A 26787-nucleotide genomic window follows, 5' to 3' on the forward strand; every position below is an offset into this window, starting at 1 on the left:
CCATTACAAGGGGTGGGAGATGAGGAAATGTTGGACGGGCAAGAAGGCATGGCTGAGTCAAATAGGAATCCTGACTTATTAAAGAGCTCAGCCATGTGCTTATTGTCAATAACAACTGCATCATCAACATTAAGGGACATGGGCAGCTGTGAGGAAGAGGGTTTATTCTCCAGGTCTTTAACCGTTTTCAAATCAAATCAAATGTATTTATATAGCCCTTCGTACATCAGCTGATATCTCAAAGTGCTGTACAGAAACCCAGCCTAAAACCCCAAACAGCAAGCGATGCAGGTGTAGATGCACGGTGGCTAGGAAGAACTCCCTAGGAAGGCCAAAACCTAGGAAGAAACCTAGAGAGGAACCAGGCTATGTGGGGTGGCCAGTCCTCTTCTGGCTGTGCCGGGTGGAGATTATTAGAGAACATGGCCAAGATGTTCAAATGTTCATAAATGACCAGCATGGTCAAATATTTATAATCACAGTAGTTTTCGAGGGTGCAGCAAGGCAGCACCTCAGGAGTAAATGTCAGTTAGCTTTTCATAGCCAATCATTAAGAGTATTTCTACCTCTCCTGCTGTCTCTAGAGAGTTGAAAACAGCAGGTCTGGGACAGGTAGCAAGTCCGGTGAACAGGTCAAGATTCCATAGCCGCAGGCGAAACAGTTGAAACTGGAGCAGCAGCACGGCCAGGTTGCCTGGGGACAGCAAGGAGTCATCATGCCAGGTAGTCCTGAGGCATGGTCCTAGGGCTCAGGTCCTCCGAGAGAGAGAAAGAAAGAGAGAAAGAGAGAATTAGAGAGAGCATACTTAAATTCACACAGGACACCGGATAAGACAGGAGAAGTACTCCAGATATAACAAACTGACCCTAGTCCCCCGACACATACTGGAGGCTGAGACAAGAGGAGTCAGGAGACACTGTGGCCCCATCCGATGATACCCCCGGACAGGGCCAAACAGGAAGGATATAACCCCACCCACTTTGCCAAAGCACAGCCCCCACACCACTAGAGGGATTTCTTCAACCACCAACTTACCATCCTGAGACAAGGCCAAGTATAGCCCACAAAGATCTCCGCCACGGCACAACCCAAGGGGGGCTCCAACCCAGACAGGAAGATCACGTTAGTAACTCAATCCTCTCAAGTGACGCACCCTTCCTAGGGACGGCATGAAAGAGCACCAGTAAGCCAGTGACTCAGCCCCTGTAATAGCGTTAGAGGCAGAGAATCCCAGTGGAGAGAGGGGAACCAGTCAGGCAGAGACAGCAAGGGCGGTTGCTCCAGAGACGTTCCGTTCTCCTTCACACTCCTGGGCCAGACTACACTCAATCATATGACCCACTGAAGAGATGAGTCTTCAGTAAAGACTTAAAGGTTGAGACCGAGTCTGCGTCTCTCACATGGGTAGGCAGACCATTCCATAAAATGGAGCTCGATAGGAGAAAGCCCTGCCTCCAGCTGTTTGCTTAGAAATTCTAGGGACAATTAGGAGGCCTGCGTCTTGTGACCGTGGCATACGTGTAGGTATGTAAGGCAGGACCAAATCAGAAAGATAGGTAGGAGCAAGGCCATGTAATGCTTTGTAGGTTAACAATTAAACCTTGAAATCAGCCCTTGCCTTAACAGGAAGCCAGTGTAGGGAGGCTAGCACTGGAGTAATATGATCACATTTTTTGGTTCTAGTCGGGATTCTAGCAGCCGTATTTAGCACTAACTGAAGTTTATTTAGAGCTTTATCTGGGTAGCCGGAAAGTAGAGCATTGCAGTATTCTAACCTAGAAGTAACAAAAGCATGGATTAATTTTTCTGCATCATTTTTGGACAGAAAGTTTCTGATTTTTGCAATGTTATGTAGACGGAAAAAAGCTGTCCTTGAAATGGTCTTGATATGATCGTCAAAAGAGAGATCAGGGTCCAGAGTAACGCCGAGGTCCTTCAGAGTTTTATTTGAGACGACTGTACAACCATCAAGATTAATTGTCAGATTCAACAGAAGATCTCTTTGTTTCTTGGGACCTAGAACAAGCATCTCTGTTTTGTCCGAGTTTAAAAGTAGAACGTTTGCAGCCATCCACTTCCTTATGTCTGAAACACAGGCTTCTAGCGAGGGCAATTTTGGGGCTTCACCATGTTTCATTGAAATGTACAGCTGTGTGTCATCCGCATAGCAGTGAAAGTTAACATTATGTTTTCAAATGACATCCCCAAGAGGTAAGATACTTAGTGAAAACAATAGTGGTCCTAAAATGGAACCTTGTAGAACACCGATATTTACAGTTGATTTGTCAGAGGGCAAACCATTCACAGAGACAAACTGATATCTTTCTGACAGATAAGATCTAAACCAGGACAGAACTTGTGTAGACCAATTTGGGTTTCCAATCTCTCCAAAAGAATGTGGTGATCGATGGTATCAAAAGCAGCACTAAGATCTAGGAGCACGAGGACAGATGCAGAGCCTCATTTTGATGGCATTAAAAGGTAACCACCTCCACAAGTGCAGTCTCAGTGCTATGATGGCGTCTAAAACCAGACTGAAGCATTTCGTATACATTGTTTGTCTTCAGGAAGGCAGTGAGTTGCTGTGCAACAGCTTTTTCAAAACATTTTGAGAGGAATGGAAGATTCAATATAGGTCGATAGTTTTTTATATTTTCTGGGTCAAGGTTTGGCTTTTTCAAGAGAGGCTTTATTACTGCGACTTTTAGTGAGTTTGGTACACATCCGGTGGATAGAGAGACGTTTATTATAAGCACAGGAAGCAGCTCTTTCAGTAGTTTAGTTGGACCACAGTTCAGTAAACAGCTTGAAGGTTTAGAGGCCATGATTATTTTCATCATTGTCCCTCTTGATCCTAGGTCCTGGCAGAGTTGTGCAGACTCAGGTCAACTGATCTTTGAAGGAATACACAGATTTAAAGAGGAGTAAGTAATTTGATTTCTAATGATCATGATCTTTTCTTCAAAGAAGTTCATTAATTTATTACTGCTGAAGTGAAAGCCATCCTCACTTGGGGAATGCTGCTTTTTAGTTCGCTTTGTGACAGTATCAAAAATACATTTTGGATTGTTGTTTTCCTCAATTAAGTTGGAAAAATAGGATGATCGAGCAGCAGTAAGGGCTCAAAGATACGGCACGGTACTGTCTTTCAAAGCTAGTCGGAAGACTTCCAGTTTGGTGGAGCAGCAGTAAGGGCTCAACGATACGGCACGGTACTGTCTTTCCAAGCTAGTCGGAAGACTTCCAGTTTGGTGTGACGCCATTTCCGTTCCAATTTTCTGGAAGCTTGCTTCAGAGCATTTTCAGAGTATTTTCTGTATACCAGGGAGCTAGTTTCTTATGACAAATGTTTTTAGTTTTTAGGGGTGCAACTGCATCTAGGGCAAGGTTAAATTAAGTTCCTCGGTGGTTAACTGTTTTTTGTCCTCTCCAGAACTTATTGGGGTTAGACCCACAGAGAGAGTAGTGCTCCTTAATTAAGGTAACTAACTTTGACCTTCCAGATAGCCTGAGTGCACTTATTTCTCATTTGCCTGAACGAGAGCCAGTTAGCCTGAGTATGCGTGTGCCGAGCTTTTCGCCAAATGCAATTCTTGAGGTGGAGTAACTCTGCAAGATCACTGTCAAACCAGGGGCTGAACCTGTTTATAATTCTCATTATCTTCATGGGGGCGTGTTTGTTAACAATACCACTGAAAATATCAAAAAAGAAGGTCCAAGAATCTTCGACGGGATCAAGCTGATTCTATACAATTTCTATAGAAGGGATCATCAACTAGATTCAGCCACGGGCTGATTTTTCCTTGAGTGGATGGTCAGGGGGCCAGAATATAATCACAAATTATTTGTAGACTGCAAATTGACTGCAAGAAGTCCAAAAATATATAATATTTGACTAAAATGTAATAATTTCAAACCTTGCTTATATTTGTATATGACCACATATCCAGTGAGCTCCAGAAGTGTTGGGACAGTGACACATTTTATTATTGTTTTGGTTCTGTACTCCAGCACTTTGGTTTTGAAATAATACATTGCAGACTGTCACCTTTAATTAGAGGGTATTTTCATCCTTATCGGGTGAACGGTTTCGAGATTACAGCACTTTTTGTACACATTCTCCTCATTTTAGGGGACCAAAAGTATTGGGACAAATTCCCTTATGTGTATTAAAGTAGAAAAACAGAAGTATTTGATCCCATATTCATATAGTATTTGATCCCATATTCATATAGTATTTGATCCCATATTCATATAGTATTTGATCCCATATTCATATAGTATTTGATCCCATATTCATATCGTATTTGATCCCATATTCATATAGTATTTAGTCCCATATTCATAGCACTCAATGACTACATCAAGTTTGTGAATCTACAAACTTGTTGGATTAATTTTCTGTTTGTGTACGTTCTGTTTCAAATTATGTTGTGCCCATTTAGAAATCAATGGTAAATCACGTGTTGTGTCATTTTGGTGTCACTTTTATTATAAATAAAAATTGAATATATTTCTAAACACTTCTACGCTAATGTTGATGCTACCATGATTGGGGAATGACTTGTGATGACTCATACCACCCCAAAAAATTCTAACCTCCCCTGTTATTGTAACGATGAGAGATCAGCATGTCTTGAGGGTATGATATAACATGCTAACCCCTCCCTGTTATTGTAACGATGAGAGGTTAGCATGTCTTGAGGGTATGATATAACATGCTAACCCCTATCTGTTATTGTAACGATGAGAGGTTAGCATGTCTTGAGGGTATGATATAACATGCTAACCCCTCCCTGTTATTGTAATGATGAGAGGTTAGCATGTCTTGAGGGTATGATATAACATGCTAACCCCTCCCTGTTATTGTAACGATGAGAGGTTAGCATGTCTTGAGGGTATGATATAACATGCTAACCCCTACCTGTTATTGTAACGATGAGAGGTTAGCATGTCTTGGGGGTATGATATAACATGCTAACCCCTCCTTGTTATTGTAACGATGAGAGGTTAGCATGTCTTGAGGGTATGATATAACATGCTAACCCCTCCCTGTTATTGTAACAATGAGAGGTTAGCATGTCTTGAGGGTATGATATAACATGCTAACCGCTCCCTGTTATTGTAACGATGAGAGGTTAGCATGTCTTGAGGGTATGATATAACATGCTAACCGCTCCCTGTTATTGTAATGATGAGAGGTTAGCATGTCTTGGGGTTATGATATAACATGCTAACCGCTCCCTGTTATTGTAATGATGAGAGGTTAGCATGTCTTGAGGGTATGATATAACATGCTAACCCCTACCTGTTATTGTAACGATGAGAGGTTAGCATGTCTTGAGGGTATGATATTTGTGCGTTTTGTAACCTTCTGACTCATAATTATTCACGATGTCGACCAAAACAACAACAAATATGCCACTGTCCTGATACTTTTAGAGCTCCCTATATCTCTCTGTTACGCGTGGAAATTCTTTTGAACACATTTCATAACTTAAAATCACTTGGAGCTGATTTGCTGATGTTTTTAAAGATTTTGTGTAAATTAGATATTTCTGTATTTAATTTTCAATAAATTAGCAAAGATTTCTAAAAACATGTTTTCACGTTGTCATTACGGGGTATTGTGTGTAGTATTGTGAGTAAAAAAACATACTTTATATTTAATCAATTTTTGAATTAAGGGGCTTGAAATCTTTCTGAGGACACTGTATATATCTCCATAACTCGAGCAAAGATGAATGGGTGGCAGGAAAGCTGTCTGATGGGCACAAAATATGCAGGAAAGATGCAGAAAATATGCAGGAAAGATGCAGAAAATATGCAGGATGAGGTTTCTGTTAGTCTTTCAGGCACAGTTTGCTCTTCATCCTCCTCAGCTGCTGCTGCTGGGCCATCAGACAGGGGACAGTATATGTACATGAACTGGAGGTTTTAATGGGGACATAACAGATTGAGGAGATACAGAGAACTGTGTCAAATGGTGCAGATCCCTTTTTTTCCCTTCTTCATAATAGCTAGCTGTTTCTGGGAGTAGAAAAAAACTAAAAGATTATCTCTCTTTCACTCTCACTCTCCCTCTCTCTCCCTCTCGCTCTCCCTCTCTCTCTCTCTCCCTCTCCATCTCCCTCTCTCTCTCTCTCCCTCTCCCTCTCCCTCTTCCTCGTCCTCTCTCACTCCCTCTCCCTCTTCCTCTTATGTTACTTTCCTACATGTTCTAATAGAGGTGAACTGTTATTCCTGTATTGTATTCTGTAGCACCATGGCGTTACTACTGTTCTCCATACATAAAGTACCTCTCCCTCTCCCTCTCCCTCTCTAATACATAAAGTATTCATATGACTTGACTTATTCCCCCCCAAAAATGTACTGCCTGAATTCAAAATGTATTAAATGTTTTTAGATATGTTTGCAAATTGATTGAAAATTAAATATAAATATCTAATATATATACGATAACACACCCCTGAGTAATTTTCTTAAATGTATTTTATTTATGGGTAAGTCTCTAAGGAAATTTCTACACCTGGATTGTGCAACATTATTCATTTCAGAATGCTTCAAGCTCTGTCAAGTTGGTTGGTGATCATTGCTAGACAACCATTTTCAGGTCTTACCATAGACTTTCAACTAGATTTAAGTCAAACTGTAAATTGGCCACTCAGGAACATTCACTGTCTTCTTGGTATTTTTTACAATTATTATAATAATTTTTTGTAATTTTTAATTTCACCTTTATTTAAACCTCTCTGGGATAGGCGGGACAGTTGCCAGGAAAATGCAGAGCGCCAAATTCAAATAAAATACTATAAAATTCAAACTTTCATTAAATCACACATGTAAGATACCAAATTAAAGCTACACTCGTTGTGAATCCAGCCAACATGTCAGATTTCAAAAAGGATTTTCGGCGAAAGCATAAGATGCTATTATCTGATGATAGCACAACAGTAAACAAAGAGAGAGTAGCATATATCAACCCTGCAGGCGCGACACAAAACATAGAAATAAAATATAAATCATACCTTACCTTTGACGAGCTTCTTTTGTTGGCACTCCAATATGTCCCATAAACATCACAAATGGTCCTTTTGTTCGATTAATTACGTCCATATATATCCAAAATGTCCATTTATTTGGCGAGTTTGATCCAGAAAAAAACAGCTTCTAATTTGGCGTTCAGATCAAATGATGCCATAAATGATGCCGTTGTGTTGAAACGCCTGATGGTTATTAACGGTGAGAATCGCAGAATGGTGAACTAAACGACGGGAGAGTTTTGACTGTGTGTGATATTAGATTGCTTCTTGTGTAAATATTTTCTGTCTGGATTTTAATGATTTGTAATGTTTTGTAGCGGCATTATCACTGGCTTCTCGGGCATTACCACTGGCTTATCGGGCATTACCACTGGCTTATCGGGCATTACCACTGGCTTCTCGGGCATTACCACTGGCTTATTGGGCATTACCACTGGCTTATCGGGCATTACCACTGGCTTATCGGGCATTACCACTGGCTTATCGGGCATTGCCACTGGCTTATCGGGCATTACCACTAGCTTATCGGGCATTACCACTGGCTTATCGGGCATTACCGCTGGCTTATCGGGCATTACCACTGGCTTATCGGGCATTACCACTGGCTTATCGGGCATTACCACTGGCTTATCGGGCATTACCACTGGCTTCTCGGGCATTACCACTGGCTTCTCGGGCATTACCACTGGCTTATCGGGCATTACCACTGGCTTATCGGGCATTACCACTGGCTTATCGGGCATTACCACTGGCTTCTCGGGCATTACCACTGGCTTATCGGGCATTACCACTTAAGTAAACCACAGTAAACTATGACATGCCTGTTTCCTCTGATATCTGTAGTGTATTTCCTGATCTGCTCCCTCCTCTTCCTCCTCTTCCTCTTCCTCCTAAAGGTGGTAACAGTGTTTTTAACATAGTGTGAATAGGTAGCATACACCCCCCTTGTGTTTCTCTCGTGCACGATGTCATACTCCCATACACCCCTCTTGTGTTTCTCTCATGCATGATGTCATACTCCCACAGGCCCTGTTGGGTTTGTATCAGAGAAAGAGGGTGTGCTTTAATCACTTGTGTGTGTGTGTGTGTGTGTGTGTGTGTGTGTGTGTGTGTGTGTGTGTGTGTGTGTGTGTGTGTGTGTGTGTGTGTGTGTGTGTGTGTGTGTGTGTGTGTGTGTGTGTGTGTGTGTGTGTGTGTGTGTGTGTGTGTGTGTGTGTTTCAGTTTCAGGTTTCTCATCCCAGGTTTCTGCATAAGGCTGAGTTGTACTCATGTTGTTTTCTTTAACTTCTCTTTTGTTTCACTGTCAGGCTGTTGCAGCCTCTCTGTTCTGGTTTTAGCTTTCATTTCTGATTTCTCTGTCTCTCTGTGTCTCTCTCGGTCTCTCACTCTCTGTTCCCTGTCTATCTCAATCTCTCACTCTCTCTCGCTGTTCCCTGTCTCTCTCTCTCTAGTCACAGGTATAGACAAGAAGAACAGAAAACAGACAATTTAGTCGAGAGGTCATCAAAACCATGGAATCTGTTCCCATAGGGCTGTACACACACACACACACACACACACACACACACACACACACACACACACACACACACACACACACACACACACACACACACACACACACACACACACACACACACACACACACACACACACACACACACACACACACACACAAGCACAAGCACATTATTTTAACAGGAAAGGGTGACCATAAAATATTACATGAATTGTAAACATGCATTGACCCAATAGGACACTACAGTATGTAGAGAATGGGCCAATAGGACACTCCAGTATGTAGAGAATGGCCCTATAGGACACTACAGTATGTAGAGAATGGGCCAATAGGACACTACAGTATGTAGAGAATGGGCCAATAGGACACTACAGTATGTAGAGAATGGGCCAATAGGACACTACATTATGTAGAGAATGGGCCAATAGGACACTACAGTATGTAGAGAATGGCCCAATAGGACACTACAGTATGTAGAGAATGGGCCAATAGGACACTACAGTATGTAGAGAATGGCCCAATAGGACACTACAGTATGTAGAGAATGGGCCCAATAGGACACTACAGTATGTAGAGAATGGGCCAATAGGACACTACAGTATGTAGAGAATGGGCCAATAGGACACTACAGTATGTAGAGAATGGGCCAATAGGACACTACAGTATGTAGAGAATGACCCAATAGGACACTACATTATGTAGAGAATGGGCCAATAGGACACTACAGTATGTAGAGAATGGGCCAATAGGACACTACAGTATGTAGAGAATGGGCCAATAGGACACTACAGTATGTAGAGAATGGGCCAATAGGACACTACAGTATGTAGAGAATGGGCCAATAGGACACTACAGTATGTAGTATGTAGAGAATGGGCCACTATATGTAGAGAATGGACACTACAGTATGTAGAGAATGGGCCAATTAGGACACTACAGTATGTAGAGAATGGGCCAATAGGACACTACAGTATGTAGAGAATGGGCCAATAGGACACTACAGTATGTAGATAATGGGCCAATAGAACACTACAGTATATAGAGAATGGGCCAATAGGACACTACAGTATGTAGAGAATGACCCAATAGGACACTACAGTATGTAGAGAATGGCCCAATAGGACACTACAGTATGTAGAGAATGGGCCAATAGGACACTACAGTATGTGAGAATGGGCCAATAGGACACTACAGTATGTAGAGAATGGGCCAATAGGACACTACAGTATGTAGAGAATGACCCAATAGGACACTACAGTATGTAGAGAATGGCCCAATAGGACACTACAGTATGTAGAGAATGGGCCAATAGGACACTACAGTATGTAGAGAATGGGCCAATAGGACACTACAGTATGTAGAGAATGGGCCAATAGGACACTACAGTATGTAGAGAATGACCCAATAGGACACTACAGTATGTAGAGAATGACCCAATAGGACACTACAGTATGTAGAGAATGGCCCAATAGGACACTACAGTATGTAGAGAATGGCCCAATAGGACACTACAGTATGTAGAGAATGGCTACACTACAGTATGTAGAGAATGGCCCAATAGGACACTACAGTATGTAGAGAATGGGCCAATTAGGACACTACAGTATGTAGAGAATGGGCCCAATAGGACACTACAGTATGTAGAGAATGGGCCAATTAGGACACTACAGTATGTAGAGAATGGGCCAATTAGGACACTACAGTATGTAGAGAATGGCCCAATAGGACACTACAGTATGTAGAGAATGGGCCAATAGGACACTACAGTATGTAGAGAATGGCCCAATAGGACACTACAGTATGTAGAGAATGGCCCAATAGGACACTACAGTATGTAGAGAATGGCCCAATAGGACACTACAGTATGTAGAGAATGGGCCAATTAGGACACTACAGTATGTAGAGAATGGGCCAATTAGGACACTACAGTATGTAGAGAATGGGCCAATTAGGAAGTACCCTAAACCTGCATCGTCAATTGTTATTGGTTATTTAAAGAGATTATCCAGTACTTTTGTATACTTTTTAGCCAGTAGTTCTGAAAGTATCACTCACAAGCCAAAAGAGGTCCATGAAAATGGTACACTACGTCACATACATTGTGCGTAGATATGTGCACCAGCATTGCTTTTTCAATCTCTCTGCTGTGTCCACCGAGCCGTCGGGCCTATCCTGCGACCTCATTGGATAACAAATGGGCACCCGGGGAGTGTTGTTGTGTGGCGTTATCTGCGTTGCTCAAGGGAAGAATGACAGATACTTTTCTCCTTGTCTGCTCAGGGGTTCAAACTGGCAGCCTTGGGTTACTGGCCCACTGTAAGTGCATGTGTGATCTCTGATAATAACCCAGAAATAAAATCTCACCGACATTTGTTCAGATGCTCATTTACATTACATTTAAGTCATTTAGCAGACGCTCTTATCCAGAGCGACTTACAAATTGGTGCATTCACCTTATGACATCCAGTGGGACAGTCACTTAACAATAGAGCATCTAAAACTTAGGGGGGGTGGGGTGAGAGGGATTACTTAACCTATCCTCGATTACCATTTTTGTTTACGTAGTCTGTCCACGGGACATGAACGTGTTCCTCTTAATTTTTGTCCCCCACGATGAAATCGGGGAGGGGACTATGAATCTGACTCTGTCCGTTAGTACGTTCCAACATTCGTACTACGTTTGTCACACACGATGTCTCACACAGCAGTGGCCCGATTTTGACGATTTGCGTGAATGATGCGTCTTGGCCAGATGGTGGCCATTATAGATTTTACGCCATTTAGAACAACACTTAAAACCCTTCTTCTTCTGGCACCGAATGTGGGGGATGTTTACTGTTGCCTTGTTTTCTTTTTCCTCCCAACGGTAAAGGGTTGAAACTATTTTCTTGATGTTATGAATGGTCAGCCTAGTGGTTAGAGCGTTGGACTAGTAACCGGAAGGTTGCATGTTCAAACCCCTGACCTGACAAGGTACGAATCTGTCATTCTGCCCCTGAACAAGGCAGTTAACCCACTGTTCCTAGGCCATCATTGAAAATAAGAATTTGTTCTTAACTGACTTGCCTAGTTAAATAAAAATAAATAAAAATAAATAGCCATAGTTCTGTATGAATGTGAGAGTTTTTCCAGCCTCATTCTTCGGCTGTGCCCACTGTATTGTTGTTGGAATCCCAGATTGCTCCTTTAATTAAAGCACAATATCTAGTATGAATAAGCTGTTATCTGAGCAATAAGTCCACAGTCACAAAGGAAGTGTGCGTAGGCCTAAGTGTTTTTAATCAATGCTCAACATTTAACCATGAAAATCATATTTTATGCAACACAGGAAAATGAAAAGACTTTAATCTTCAATAGTTTGATCTTCGTTTATTCAGCAGCTTCTTTGCCCTGTAAGAAGAAAGACAAGAACGGGTCAGTATTAATTATAAACATGCTAAATATATAACACTATAAAGCATGATGGACCAAGCATTTAAGGCTCAATGCTAAGCTTTAATTTTCGATTTTTGAAGTACCAACTTAGTTTGAATGAATCTTTTTCGTTGTTGCCCTGATGTGCTTCTTGGAGATGTTCAATACATTTGAGTGAGTGTAAAAGGTCAGCATTGACCTCAGTGAAGGATGAATCATAGGTGCTGTTGATGTGGTCATGTTTGAAAATGAATCAGTTGTGAATCAGGTGTGAATCAGGTGTGAATCAGGTGTGAATCAGTTGTAGGTTCAGCAGCATCTCTGTACCTTTCCACTGTCACGGCTCTTGGCTCTGAGCTTGTTGACTTGAGTCTCAGCGATGTCAGCACGCTCCTCAGCCTCCTCCAGCTCGTGCTGAACCTTCCTGAACTTAGACATGTGCTGGTTGGATGCTTCCTCCTGGGTGAGGGGAAATAGGAGAGCAGAACATCAGCATTCAAATAGGCCCCAGGCCCCCCCGGCCCCAGGCCCCCCGGCCCCCCGGCCCCCAGGCCCCCCGGCCCCAGGCCCCCCGGCCCCAGGCCCCCCGGCCCGCCGGCACAGCAAATTAATATTCAACCCCCCTCTCCTTTAAGTTGCTAACAACACATAGGCATAGAGATGTTTTCGGAGGCACTCAGAAATGTACATAAGTTCTTCAGTTGAGTCATTGTGGACTGATGTGTATTAGCACTTGCACTAAACTATAGGCACATTAAGTTTTGTAATGTCTACTGAGGGGTTAAACTGTTGTTGATGTGTGCAGAGGGTCCCTGGTTCGCGCCCGGGTATGGGCGAGGGGACGGTCTAAAGTTATACTGGTACATATGACTCACCGCTTCCTCAGCCTGCCTCTTGTAGGCCTTGACTTTCATCTGCAGCTTATCTACCAGGTCCTGAAGTCTGCCAACGTTCTTCTTATCCTCCTCAGTCTGTGGGAGAAGATCAAAGAGTCAATGCCACATAGTTTTTACACACAAACCTGTCTGTGTTAGTGTCAAGTGTGTGAAGAAGACACTTTCTCTTACCTGGTAAGTGAGCTCCTTGACTCTGCGCTCATACTTGCGGACTCCCTTGACCGCGTCTACACCTCTTCTCTGCTCGGCCTCCACCTCAGTCTCCAGCTCACGCACCTTTGTGGAAGAAATTAACGTAGGCATTTGAGGTGGTGAAATCAGACGGAACAAATCTTTTCAAAACAGGTATATTATTCTAAGTCAAAGAGGCACAATTGTTGTCTGTTTCTATGTAGTTTAACGTTTTGAATATTATGGTCTGTAATGATACCAGCTTTTCATTGTCTAGGTGCATTATTGACAGAATGTCATAACTCGATGGACCTACAGTATGTATTTTATTATAATGAAATAAATGTCCATCATTCAGTCTTTCAATCCACCCTGCTGTTAACTCACCCTGGACTCCAGTTTCTGGAGCTGCTTCTTGCCTCCCTTCATGGCCAGATTCTCAGCCTCATCCAGACGGTGCTGCAGGTCCTTGACAGTGACCTCCAGGTTCTTCTTCATCCTCTCCAGGTGAGAACTGGTGTCCTGCTCCTTTTTCAGCTCCTCAGCCATCATGGCCGCCTGGAATGGTCATTTGTTGAATTTATGCACCAACTGGCACCAATCACAGTCTCTCTAGACAGATGGGTAACCAATGTTCCAGCGTACATGGGTTCACTAAAACAACTGTCAGCTTGGCAGAGAGGAAAGGGTGTAGTGGGGCGCTGTAAAATCTGTCCAGAACCCTGCTGAACATTTACAGTTGCTAGCTATATGAGGCATATTTTCAGTTAAGTGTATTTTGCATGTACATGTAAGTAGTTTGCATGTGTCATGATGATAATAGTAATAATAATAATGACTGGCTGTGGCTTTTATTAGCCTAGCTATCTGTGTCCGCATTGTGGGTCTACCTTTGTTATGGTTCCACTGAGATTATTTCTAGGCCCCGCCTGGCCAAACTCACAATTTGTTGGTAGATTTACCTGTCTGAAGAGCACCTTCCCCAAATTGGCCAAGAAAATCTGACACGATTCCCAGACCAAGTGCTGTTGCCCTACATCTGGGATTCCCAACACTACACCTATCATAACTTCCCTCTGAGATCCTTGTTGTGGTTCTTAACCAGCCCAGCTGCCATTGGCCCTTTGGGACAAATCAAAGTTGACATTATTCAATCGATCATAAGGACTCACATCAGTGATGGCCTTCTTGGCCTTCTCCTCTGCGTTCCTGGCCTCCTGGACAATGTCGTCCACCTCTCCCTGCACCTGCACCAGGTCAGTCTCCAGCTTCTTCTTGGAGTTCAGAAGGCTGGTGTTCTGCAAGAGGAAACGAGACAGTTTGTTTTGACGTTCAAGAGACCTTACAAAGTCACAGGGCAGAAATGATGGAAATCTAAAAGGCAGCACTGTCGAATTCCAGATGCTTGGTCGCGTTTCATTAGAAATGGCTTTTGACCCGTACCTGGGAGTGCAACAGTCCGACGCGCTCGCTGGCGTCCACCAGCTCAGTCTCAGCCACTTTACGGCCTCTCTCTGTCTGCTCCAGAGCAACTCTCAGCTCCTCGATCTCAGCCACCATCAGACCGTTCCTGCGTTCCACCATGGCTGCCTGCTCCTTCATGTCCTCTGAGGCACGGACGGCGTCATCAAGGTGCATTTGGGCATCCTGGGATTCACAATGACATAGGTTCATTAGGACTCATTGGGGCGATAGGACCATTCATAGAAATGTAAATTGGTAAGAACTTCCCCAGTTTCCCTACCTTTCTACATTACATTATTCCACTCTTCAATTCTTCTCTACAGATTCACAAACAAATCCCTCCCCATGTTCAGGTTGTTGAGCCTGATGTCCCAGTCCCTTTACCTTGAACTGCCCCTGGATGTTCCTCAGCTGTTTCTGGGACTCAGCGGCCTGCCTGTTGGCGTGGCTCAGCTGGATCTCCATCTCGTTCAAGTCTCCCTCCATCTTCTTCTTCACCCTCAGGGCGTCATTCCTGCTCCTGACCTCAGAGTCCAGGGTGCTCTGCATGGAGTCAACCACCCTCTGGCTGTTCCTCTTGATCTGCTCCATCTCCTCATCCTTCTCAGCGATCTTCCTGTCCACCTCACCCTTGATCTGGTTCAGCTCCAGCTGCACACGCAGAATCTTGGATTCCTCGTGCTCCAGTGTTCCCTGGACAAAGAGAAACAGTCAAGCGAACTGTGTTTATTACACTTGGATGTGTATAACACAAGGAATTAAATATACAGTTTACTCTTAATTTGGGTCATGGGAGGATGGTCAACTTCTCGTTTGAGTCTCGAGCTGAAAAGGTTTTAGAAGCCCTGGGCTAGTGGAACACTCCTTTCCCCATCATACAGTTGTAGTTTGTACCTCAGCCTCCTCCAGAGCGGTCTGGATCTCAGACTTCTCTGTCTCCACGGTCTTCTTGGCCTTCTCCAGCTCATGGATGCTCTTGCCAGTCTCTCCGATCTGCTCAGTCAAGTCAGAGATCTCCTCTGCACACACAAACAGAGGAGCAGTTTAGACTTGAGATTTTCAGTGGAAATCACCAATGCTCTCAAGTTGACATTACATCATAGTAACAGTTCATTAAAGAGAAACACTTCATACGGTCTTGCAACTCTAATTGCCCTGCACTTCCTTGAGCTGTTCAAAGGAATACCGATTACTAAATCATAATATTTTAAAGTGTACATAAAAACACGGAGATGGGGTAAAAGTCATTTTGATGATTACGGTTCCTTCCATTTTCAAAACACGAGTCAAAGATGAACTCAATAGAACGTTTTTCAAAATCTCACGTTGCAGGTTCTTGTTCTCTCTCTTCAGAGTCTCCAGATGATCCAGAGCCTCCTCGTAGGAGTTCTTCATCTTGAAGAGTTCAGTGCTCATTGAGCGAGCCTCCTTCTGAGCTCCTTCCAGCTCAGCCTGGCCCTCCTCATACTTCTGCTTCCACTCTGCCAGAACCTAGCGAAATACATGGGATTTTCATTAGAAGTCAATAATGAAGAGTTTTGAATCAGAAGTAAACTAACATTTTACTACAATTGATCACATGTAGCAGACAGAAAATGCATTTTCACCTTGTCAAAGTTCCTCTGCTTCTTGTCTAGGTTGGCGGCCATGGCGTTAGCTCTCTCAACGTCAATCATGAGGTCCTCCACCTCTCCCTGCAGCCTCTGCTTGGTCTTCTCCAGGGAGGCGCACTTGGAGTTGGTCGCCTCAATGGTCTCCTCAGCCTCCTGCAGACGCTGGGCCAGCTTCTTCCTGTTGGACGATAAAGAGGGTGTTTTTTATTGTGACCAATATGTTGAAAACAAATGCTACAATAAATGCTACAATAAGTGCTACAAATGCTACAACACATATTGATGTAACATTTTCTCAGAGCCCCCTACCACCCTCACCATCCACATTTATTAGAGTTTTTGCTGTTGCGTGTGACTCACTTGGCCTCCTCCAGCTCCTCTGTGCGTTGGATGGCATCAGTTTCATACTTAGTCCTCCACTGAGCCACCTCACTGTTGGCCTTGGACATGCCGCGCTGCAGCTCTGCCTTGGCCTCCTGCTCCTCCTCAAACTGCTCTCTCAGGAGATCACAGTCATGGCGGGCAGACTGGACACCGTGGGCCAGTGCGTTTTTAGCCTGTGAGAGACAAAGAGAGAAAGATAAAGACCAGAAGAGTAAAACAAATTGCAGTAGAAGTCTGAAGGTGAAGTCACAATCTATTTGAAGATTTGGCTCTAAACTCTGTAGTCGGTGGTGTCCATTTTGGATTCCTTACCTTGACCTCCTCCTCAATCAGTCTCTTCATCTCCTCAACCTGCTGGGTGAAGGCCTGTTTGCCTCTTGTCAGCTGAGACACCAGGGCTTCCTTCTCCTCCAGCTGGCGTCCAAACTCACCTGCAGGGACAGAGGCACATCTTGTTAATGAGATCTCTGTTCACTACAATTAACAACGTATTTTGCGGTATCGTAGGGCAATGTTAGATGGTGAATAGGACTGTAGAATCTACAGTATGTGGACTGGACTATATAGATGCAGCCTCCAACACGTTACTGGACACTACGTTGGTTTGTTGTTCATTGTTGACGGTACCATTTTCTGTCAGGAGTCTGGCCCTCTGTCCACTGATGTCGTTGACCTGGCGAACATTCTCATCATTCTTAGTCTTCAGCTCACTCAGCTGGTCCTCAAGAGTACGGCACATCTTCTCCAGATTGCCCTGTTAGTGAAACATGTCCCATCATTACTTTATACATGGGACTCTTGTCAACTTCAGTTCACTTGAATATTAATGAAGTTGACCCCTCCTCAACACTGCTTGACTAAAACATCACCACTCACCTTAGCCTTGGCGACGGCCTCCATGTTGCTGGAGAGGTCATCAATCTCCATCTTGTACTCGCTCTTCTCCTTCTCCAGCTTCTGCTTGACGCGCTGCAGGTTGTCGATCTGCTCCCCGAGCTCAGCCACACTGTCGGCCTGCTTCTTGCGCAGAGCGGCGGCTGTGGCCTCATGCTGCAGGGTGGACTCTTCAAGATCACGACGCAGCTTCTGGAACTCAGCCTCGCGCTTCTTGTTCATCTCAATCTGAGCAGCAGTGGCGCCTCCGGCCTCCTCCAGCCTCTCGCTGATCTCCTCAAGTTCCCTGGAGAGATCGGCCCTCTGCTTCTCAACCTTAGCCCTGGCAGCACGCTCAGCCTCAATTTCCTCCTCCAGCTCCTCAATACGGGCCTAGAACAGGGAACAGGAGCAGGGGGATGAACACTACAATACAGTTGAAACACGAAAGAATAAGAGTTTGTATATTTTGTATAAATGTGTTAATAGAGAGTCAGTTACACTAATATATTAAGTAGACAGTGTCCCATGTGTCAGACCAAAACCACAATGGTAAGAAGCACCATCTTCCAACCTACTGAGCCATCAGAAGCCACAAGGAAGAATGTGTGCTGCCAGAATACATCTTTTAAGGAAATGATTCAGGTGTGTTCATTCCTGTACTGGAGCTTAGATCCTGTACTGTACCTGGAGTTCCTTGATCTTCTTCTGCAGCTGAGCTCCCAGAGACTGTTCATCCTCTATCTTGCTGAGGAGCTGGGTGGTCTCAAACTCCTTCCTAAGAAACACAAGCACGTCGATTGCGGAGTTGGTTTGATAGTGTAAAGGGAGAATATCCTACCATTCACTTTGCTTTTAAGAATCACGTGCAAATGCTAATTGATAATTACAAGAATATGTCAAGAACAACCATTATGATCAATATGGCAGTGATACTGTAAACATTTGTTTGTGTTTACTTCTTGATTTTCTCATCAGACTGCTGCTTGTCATTCTCCAGGTCCATTATGGACTCCTGGGCCAGTTTCAGATCTCCCTCCAGCTTTCTCTTGGCTCTCTCAAGGTCCATACGGAGCTTCTTCTCTTGCTCCAGAGAACCCTCAAGCTACAAGATATAAACAGACATGTGTTGGTCAAATCTAAACAACTGTAGATAATATCATCTTGCATACTATCATGGCCAAAATGTCAAACTCCACTCACGTCGTCCACTTGCTGTTCCAGCTTGGTCTTGGCCTTGGTCAGAGTGTTGACTTTGTCCTCCTCTGCCTGCAGGTCGTCCAGTGTCTGCTGGTGGGCCTCTTGGAGGGCTTTCTTCTCCTTGGTCAGCTTGGCAACACTCTCATCCACAGACGCCATCTCCTCTGTCAGGTTTTTAACCTGAAAACAACACCAGCCAAAATTAGTCATATCACTATAAAGGAGAGATTGAGTTAGATATATATTTAATTCAGATTAGAAATGCCAACAAATACTGTACTATAGATTCAACACTAGATGGCAGTGTACTCCGGTGTACTAAGGGGAAGTCATAAACGAGGGGGGAGCAGAACATGCAATGGTTGTGGGGAGTAACCCGAAACTGACATTTTCCCTGCGCCCACAAAACAACTTGAATTCAATTTCTGTTTAGCTACATTTGGTTATTGTTTGGATTATTGTTTTGTTAGACCGTCTATGATACCTTGTTTTCGGTGGCGTGCTTCTCCTTCTCCACTTTGGCCAAGGTGAGCTCCAGGTCATCAATGTCCTTCTTCAGCTCAGAGCACTCATCCTCCAGCTTCCTCTTCTTGGCAGTCAACTCAGCATTCATCTCCTCCTCGTCCTCCAGCCTCTCGGTCGTCTCTTTGAGTTTGGCCTCCAGCTGGATCTTGCTCTTGATGAGCCCCTCACACCTTTCCTCAGCATCGTTCAGATTCTCTGAATCCTGGTTTCAGAACAACAGAAAAACATCTGAGGCTTCACTTTGTGTATCAACAGATGGACGTAATTTAGCCAAAGAGGTCGGAGCAAATCAATAGAAATGCATGAAATATATGTAGCCTAGGTAACATAGGACATAGAAATACCCGACTTAGCCACATATGTCACAGTGTGATTGTGTGTGTGTGTGTTTGTTCGTGCCTGTGATCATGTGTGTGTAAATGCGCCGTCATGACGACCGTTGGTCACTCACAGATGAGACTTGGAGGGCCAGGTCTGCCCTCTCCTGCACCAGGGCCACTAACTTCTCCTCCAAATGCTTCTTGGTGGCCAGAGCCTTGGCCAGGTCCGACGTCATCTTCTCATAGTTCTCCTTCATGTTGGCCAGCTCCTTCTCCGTCTCAGCGCTCTGCAGCAGGGGCTTGATCTTGAAGTACAACTTCATCCACGGCCAGGTTTTAACATTCATGAATGAACGGATGTTGTACTGGATGGAGAAGACGGAATCTCTGGTCGACAGAAAGGACAGAGTGACATGTTTAATGAAGCTACATTCTGTTATTCAAAGAACCACAAAACGGAGCACCCCCCCCCCCCCTATCAAAACTTTTGTGTACAGCTAAGAAATGGGGCTAGGGAAAAGTAACCCCTCTTGAATTCATAAGACAGCTCTTTAGATGTGAGGACTGACAGCTCATGTGCGGCAGGGTACCTAGTGGTTAGAGCGTTGGACTACTAACTGGAAGGTTGTAAGTTCAAACCTCTGAGCTGACAAGGTACAAATCTGTCGTTCTGCCCCTGAACAGACAGTTAACCCACTGTTCCCAGGCCGTCATTGAAAATAAGAGTTTGTTCTTAACTGACTTGCCTGGTAAAATAAAATGTTAAGCTCATGAGGCATTTTATATTCTTCAACAATGAATGGGCAAATATCGCACATTTAAAATTACAATTCAACAGCTTTCCAAACTGCAGCTTTAATATAACACTATAAGATGTTTTTCCTCATTCTGATCAACTCACATCATATCCACTATGTAATCACAATGCATGAGATACAGCTGCTTGACAGAAAGCTTTGCATGTCTACTCTTCCTCACCTCCTCTCCATCATCTTGGTGAACTCTCTCCTCATGAGGAATCCACGGCTGAGAGCCTGGACCATGCCGACCAGAGAGGCCAGCTTCTCGTCTCTCATCTCCTCCAGGACACCCAGCAGACCGGCTTTGAAGAACACCTGAGACACAGGTTAACATGGTCCATTATGAAACCACAGTGACAAATAAACAAAAGGGGTTGAATCAAACGAAGGGGAACAACAGGAACATTGTGATGCTTACAAACAAACCACATGATAGGTTGTTTCTAAGTTGTTATTGTAGAGTCGTAGAGAGTTAGTGAACACAGACACAGAAAACTGCATCCATGCCTCTCTAACACAATGCACATGGGGTGGCAGGGTAGCCTAGTGGTTAGAGCGTTGGACTAGTAACCGGAAGGTTGCAAGTTCAAACCCCTGAGCTGACAAGGTAGTAATCTGTTGTTCTGCCCCTGAACAGGCAGTTAACCCGCTGTTCCTAGGCCGTCATTGAAAATAAGAATTTGTTCTTAACTGACTTGCCTGGTTAAATAAAGGTAAACATTTCTCTTGTGATGTATGACTTGAAGAAAACAATGTTTTTACAGCTTTTTCCATTACTTAAAGGGGCACTCTGCAATTTCCACATCTATTTTTTGGGACTGATAAATTAAGTAGCTGTACCCATTGATTCTTGAAGAATATAACTGATAAATGACTCGTGAGCTTAGTTCAACTGTCGTACTTCATCAGAACCCCAAAATATTAGCTTGTTTCACTCTGTTGTTTTTAAACTAAGTGGACATTCATGAATGAACGGATGTTGTAAACAAACACTATATAGCCTAAAAACATGGTTAGAACTATACTTTTGATATCACAGATGGTCAGTCCTTACGTCCGTAGCTCAGTCATTTCTCCAGCCAACTTTTTACCAAAACCGGGGCTGGGAGGACACTATGTAATTGTTTCAACTGCTGACTGCCACTTTAAATTAAGAAAATAACGGGAAAAAAGGATGAACTGGAGAGATGTTGAATGGTTAGCGTTTAAATGATCACTGAAGTTTTGTTGTCCGCTTTTGCATGTTGTATGTGACTGACCTTGGTGTGTCCAAACTTGTAATCCTCGTGATTCACATCAATGGACCCAAGCAGCTTCTCAGAAGCCTTCTTGTTGTCCATGAACTGGCCCTCTGGGATGACACTGGCATTCAGTACTTTATACCTGAATGAGGAGAAATGTGAAAAGAAAATCTGTTAAGTTGTAATAGGTAAATTATATTACATAAAAGGTAAGACTACTCTGATGCTGTTAAAACCCTTGAAGCAGATCTTTCTGTGTGTGCGTGTCCATGCTTGCATGTGTTTATTAGTGTTTGTGTGTTGTGTACCTCTGCTTGAAGTCAGCGTAGATGATTCTACTGGGGAAGCCCTTTCTGCAGATCCTGATACCCTCCAGAACACCATTACACCTGAGCTGGTGGATAACCAGGAAGTTCTCCATCAGACCTGGAAACACAAACCACGTCTCTTTAAAATTCTCTTAAACAGGTTAAAGATGAGTTGGTTAAGGTTACTGATACTGAACTGATAAGATGTCACATTTAACTCAACATGTATAGTACCTGGAGTCTTTGACTCGTTGGGGATCAGGCAGCGTACAAAGTGAGGATGAGTGCTCCTCAAGTTGGTCATCAGCTTATGTAAGTTCTCCTGGAAGAGGGTTACAAAGCATTTTCTCAGAAATCATTCATGATAATCAATGTACTCTTTTAGAAGGACTGAATATCCACATTTCAGAAGCTCACCCTGAACTGGGACGACACAGTCTGCATGGAACCACCCTTCTTCTTGCCTCCTTTCTTGGTATTATCTGTTCAAATGAGGGGAAAGTAAAAGATAACTAGACAAGTCCATTTCCTGTAGCGGGAGGAATAAATAGAATAACAATCATAATAAATCTATGTGTGGTGTTGTCTTCAGCAAGCACACAAACTATACATGAGACAATCTGGGGGTTAACTTCACACTCATCTTATTGCAAATGGTACCAAAGAGATAACACCAATTAAATGTACCCAGTGAATGAACCTGAGAAATTGTGATTTGGAACATTCCAAGACTTTAAATAAAATGTGGGTCTGAGTTTTGTAACTAAATAAATATTTTGTCGTGATGCGCGTCTTACCCTCAGGTGGAGCTGCGGGATACAGAGCGACCAACAGTTTGACTGATGACTTCCCGTACAGCTGAATAACTGAGTCGTTCAGGGGGTCCTTGTTCTTCTCCAGCCAGCCAGTGATGTTGTAGTCCACAGTGCCGGCGTAGTGCACCAGGGAGAAGTGGGCCTCTGCCTTGCCTTTGGCAGGCTTGGGCTTCTCAAACGCCTTGGTTTTGCCAAGATGCTGGGAGTACAGCTTGTCCTTGAAGGTAGTGTCTGAAGACTTGGGGAACATGCACTCCTCTTCAAGGATGGAGAAGATGCCCAATGGCTTTACGAAAAGAGACGTATATCAAATTACTGATATTTACATTTAGGATCACATTCATTCCTTTAGAAAACATGTTATTATAGGATTATATTCACTTAGGGGCAAATCAAATGAAACATATTGAGTTATCGACAGTCAAATACGTTATACCCCAGTGATAATATCTCTCACAGCAATCCCCATCAGATTTGCTGTTGTGGTCCATTATATTCCCCAGATAGTGTACCTTCTCAATAAGCTCAATGCAGGCAGCCAAGTCCATGCCGAAGTCAATGAAGGCCCAGACGATTCCCTCCTTCTTGTACTCCTCTTGTTCCAGGACGAACATGGTGTGGTTGAAAAACTGTTGCAGTTTCTCATTGGTGAAGTTGATGCACAGCTGCTCCATGCTGTTGTACTGTTGATGGAATTTCAGAAGGGATCATTTCATCATCATTACAAGGCTGTAATCCTTCTCAATCACAACTAATTGTCTTGTTCTGGTCTCAGACTCACATCAAAGATCTCAAACCCGGCAATGTCCAACACGCCGATATAGAACTGCCTTGGATTCTTGGTGTCCAACATCTCGTTGATACGGATGACCATCCACAAGAACATCCTCTCGTAGATGGACTTAGCCAGGGCACTGACTGAGTTATTAACCTGCAATGATTATACCTCAAATGAATACATGAGATATTGACCGTGTCTAGTGATAAGATGATGAGAGCTTGGGAAAAACAACATCACTATTCAAAAAAAGCTATGCACTTCATTCCCAAAATAATTGCGGTGGTGAGAAAATGATAGATGTTGTGTTTGACTGCCTTACCTGAGGCACGGTCTGTCCCTTAGTCACATACTCGTTGCCGACCTTCACTCTGGGGTAGCACAGAGCCTTCAACATCTCAGCGGAGTTCAGGCCCAGCAGGTAGGCGATTTTATCAGCCACTGGAGAGAGAACCAACAACAACAGACTCAGGCACACAAGATGGTTCTGATGTCACACTGACAAAACAGTTTGGTCAACTCTTTTGTGGGTTAGGTTTTGATTTTCACCCATATCCATTTCAAATCATTTCTGGAGGTTGAAATTTGGTCTCCAAAAATGATCTCCTACCTGACTTTCATGTGGCACTGTCTGTTTAACATGTTCTATTTCTATGTTGGGGACTCGGAATGGGACTAAGACTCTACATATTGTATATCTATGAGTGGGACTCACCCTCTGTGCCGTCTGGCTCGGCCTGCTCCTCACGCTGCTTCTGCTTGAATTTCAAGTTTCCATGGTGCAGCACAGCTCCTGTCAGCTTGTAGATGCCCACCTTCTCCTCATTAGTGAAGCCCAGGATTGTAATGGCATCCTGGCATTAGACAGGAAGTACAACAGTGATGAAGTGAACAGCAGATTGCTCAGTTCCAGAACAAATGGGATGGATAGATTTCACTGGCTTCTCAGCTCCACATCATTACGCTTGGCCAACACACTAGTAGATGGCAGCACAAAATGAGTTTTACATTGTTCCACAGGGCACTTAGTGGCACTCTCTTGTGGATGTTTTACATGTATGTGCCTCAAGGTGAAGTCTGAAGGCATGAAGAGTGCCTCTACTCCCCATCCTCTACTCCCCATCCTCTACTCCCCATTCCATCCTCTACTCCCCATTCCATCCTCTACCTCCCATTCCATCCTCTACCTCCCATTCCATCCTCTACTCCCCATTCCATCCTCTACTCCCCATTCCATCCTCTACCTCCCATTCCATCCTCTACCTCCCATTCCATCCTCTACTCCCCATTCCATCCTCTACCTCCCATTCCATCCTCTACTCCCCATTCCATCCTCTACTCCCCATTCCATCCTCTACCTCCCATTCCATCCTCTACTCCCCATTCCATCCTCTACTCCCCATTCCATCCTCTACCTCCCATTCCATCCTCTACTCCCCATCCCATCCTCTACCTCCCATTCCATCCTCTACTCCCCATTCCATCCTCTACCTCCCATTCCATCCTCTACATGCCTAACTAACACAAGGCATTTAGTTGGAATTGCACAATGTATTCAGTGTGTATGGTGGTCCTACCCATTCCGTATGTAGAGTTTGGTTAACCCTTTGTATAACTCACGTCTGTGGCATCCAGCTCTTCCTTGTCGTTGATGCTGGCCACAGTGATCTGTCCCTGACTGCACATGGGGAAGTCGTAGGGGTTGGTGGTGATGAGTGACATTTCTGTGGACAACAGAGAATGGCCTGTCAGTTAAATCTCTCAGAATTCTTCTGTTCTACCTTCACAGTATCTCTCCCTCCTTTACTCAGTACGTGGGACTCTAGGATACATGTAGTGTATAACAAATAGCATTATAAAAGGCTCCTGGACTGATGCAGCACCAAGCATTACTTCATTGATCTTCCCCCAAAGACCTGACCCATGTCTAGATGTCTTGTTACCTTGGATGTACTCATTGTAATACTCTTGTAGTCTTTTTTTTATTTGACATGTTCCACAGATGGAGGTGGAACCTCTGCTTTGACATACCAACTATCTCAGGTTTGTGGTTGGTCATCATCTGGAAGAAGATGTGGTAGCCTCTCTCATCGGGCAGCTGGAAGGACACTCTGGACTTCTCTAGCAGGTCTGAGAGAGAGAGAGAGAGAGAGAGATACTCTTGAGAGACAGAGAGAGAGAGAGAGAGAGAGAGAGAGAGAGAGAGAGAGAGAGAGAGAGAGAGAGAGAGAGAGAGAGAGAGAGAGAGAGAGAGAGAGAGAGAGAGAGAGAGAGAGAGAGAGAGAGAGAGAGAGAGAGAGAGAGAGAGAGAGAGAGAGAGAGAGAGAGAGAGAGAGAGAGAGAGAGAGAGAGAGAGAGAGAGAGAGAGAGAGACACAGACACAGACACAGACACAGACACAGACACAGACACAGACACAGACACAGAGAGAACAACATGAGATACAAATAATTGTGATGATATGATCTCCACAAAAGTATCTCTTTGAATTTAGAAAAGCATTGAGAAACAAGGAAAACCAACTCACAGGTCTCAATGTCAGCTTTAGCCAGTTTTCCTCCTTGGAAGTGAATCCTGATGAATTTACCCTGTAGTAGAACATGGAGGTTAGAGGTCAACTAAAATACATGTAACATCTTACTTTAATAGATGTACAGTTTGTTGAGAACTACTGAAACTAAAGAACTAGAGAACTACTGAAATAAATGTTTCCAATATAAGATAACTTCCACAGTGTGCCATTTATACTTACAAAGCGAGATGAGTTGTCGTTCCTCACTGTCTTGGCATTACCGTAAGCCTCCAGCAGAGGGTTAGCAGCAATGATCTGATCCTCAAGAGACCCCTGATCGAGACAAACACAAGTTGCTCAGAAACTGGTAAAGTGGTAAACTTTGTTTTTCTAGATTTGGTTTTTTATTTTTAACATTCATTTTCCTTGAAACAGGTTTTGACACCAAACTGAAATGTGTTAAAAAGATAAACATAAGAACAACCTACCTGCATTTTGCTGGGGTCTACTTCCTTCTTGGCGCCAGACACGGCAATGGTGGCAAAGTACTGGATGACACGCTTGGTGTTGACAGTCTTTCCTGCACCGGATTCTCCACTGGTTTATATGACAGAGAAAGAGGGGTTTTAGTTACATGTTTGAGTGCAAAATTGGCTTTCAACTAAGAAATAGCATTGAACCATAACACTGTTGACCTGTTTTCTAACATAAATAATAAACAAATATTTCCTCTACTCATTATTACACATGGCTTAATCCATTCATAATGTCATGTACGTTTTTCACACCAAGTCACCAAACATATTACAATAGAAACCATTTGTCAATTGGCATTTTAGTAAACAACTTACGTAATCAGGACGGACTGGTTCTCGTTATCTGGAACCAAAATAAGTATTGCTTATCATA

The 26787-nt window shown here is 43.6% G+C and overlaps 1 protein-coding gene across 1 annotated transcript in view; it reads right to left on the reverse strand.

Moving 5' to 3' along the window:
• Positions 1-11820: 11820 nt before the first annotated feature.
• The window catches only part of LOC124034689 (myosin heavy chain, fast skeletal muscle-like), a 20482-nt gene continuing 5515 nt past the window's right edge, over positions 11821-26787 (reverse strand). The window contains exons 5-40 of the mRNA XM_046348165.1: positions 26730-26757; positions 26367-26475; positions 26119-26211; positions 25894-25954; positions 25398-25496; positions 24987-25090; positions 24082-24220; positions 23689-23807; positions 23370-23519; positions 23101-23271; positions 22571-22874; positions 22191-22255; positions 22008-22095; positions 21774-21891; positions 21484-21607; positions 20403-20539; positions 19556-19811; positions 19064-19306; positions 18583-18759; positions 18339-18484; positions 18067-18157; positions 17383-17772; positions 17134-17260; positions 16819-16937; positions 16483-16679; positions 16117-16300; positions 15835-16000; positions 15404-15528; positions 14894-15202; positions 14489-14692; positions 14218-14343; positions 13433-13603; positions 13046-13150; positions 12854-12949; positions 12306-12437; positions 11821-11954 (exon numbers count right to left, since the gene is read on the reverse strand). Of these exons, the coding sequence (XP_046204121.1) occupies positions 11934-11954; positions 12306-12437; positions 12854-12949; positions 13046-13150; positions 13433-13603; positions 14218-14343; positions 14489-14692; positions 14894-15202; positions 15404-15528; positions 15835-16000; positions 16117-16300; positions 16483-16679; positions 16819-16937; positions 17134-17260; positions 17383-17772; positions 18067-18157; positions 18339-18484; positions 18583-18759; positions 19064-19306; positions 19556-19811; positions 20403-20539; positions 21484-21607; positions 21774-21891; positions 22008-22095; positions 22191-22255; positions 22571-22874; positions 23101-23271; positions 23370-23519; positions 23689-23807; positions 24082-24220; positions 24987-25090; positions 25398-25496; positions 25894-25954; positions 26119-26211; positions 26367-26475; positions 26730-26757 (5294 nt within the window). The 3' untranslated portion in view covers positions 11821-11933. The remainder of the gene's footprint in view (positions 11955-12305; positions 12438-12853; positions 12950-13045; positions 13151-13432; positions 13604-14217; positions 14344-14488; positions 14693-14893; positions 15203-15403; positions 15529-15834; positions 16001-16116; positions 16301-16482; positions 16680-16818; positions 16938-17133; positions 17261-17382; positions 17773-18066; positions 18158-18338; positions 18485-18582; positions 18760-19063; positions 19307-19555; positions 19812-20402; positions 20540-21483; positions 21608-21773; positions 21892-22007; positions 22096-22190; positions 22256-22570; positions 22875-23100; positions 23272-23369; positions 23520-23688; positions 23808-24081; positions 24221-24986; positions 25091-25397; positions 25497-25893; positions 25955-26118; positions 26212-26366; positions 26476-26729; positions 26758-26787) is intronic.

Source organism: Oncorhynchus gorbuscha, linkage group LG04, assembly GCF_021184085.1.
Source record: "Oncorhynchus gorbuscha isolate QuinsamMale2020 ecotype Even-year linkage group LG04, OgorEven_v1.0, whole genome shotgun sequence".
Lineage (NCBI taxonomy): Eukaryota > Metazoa > Chordata > Actinopteri > Salmoniformes > Salmonidae > Oncorhynchus > Oncorhynchus gorbuscha.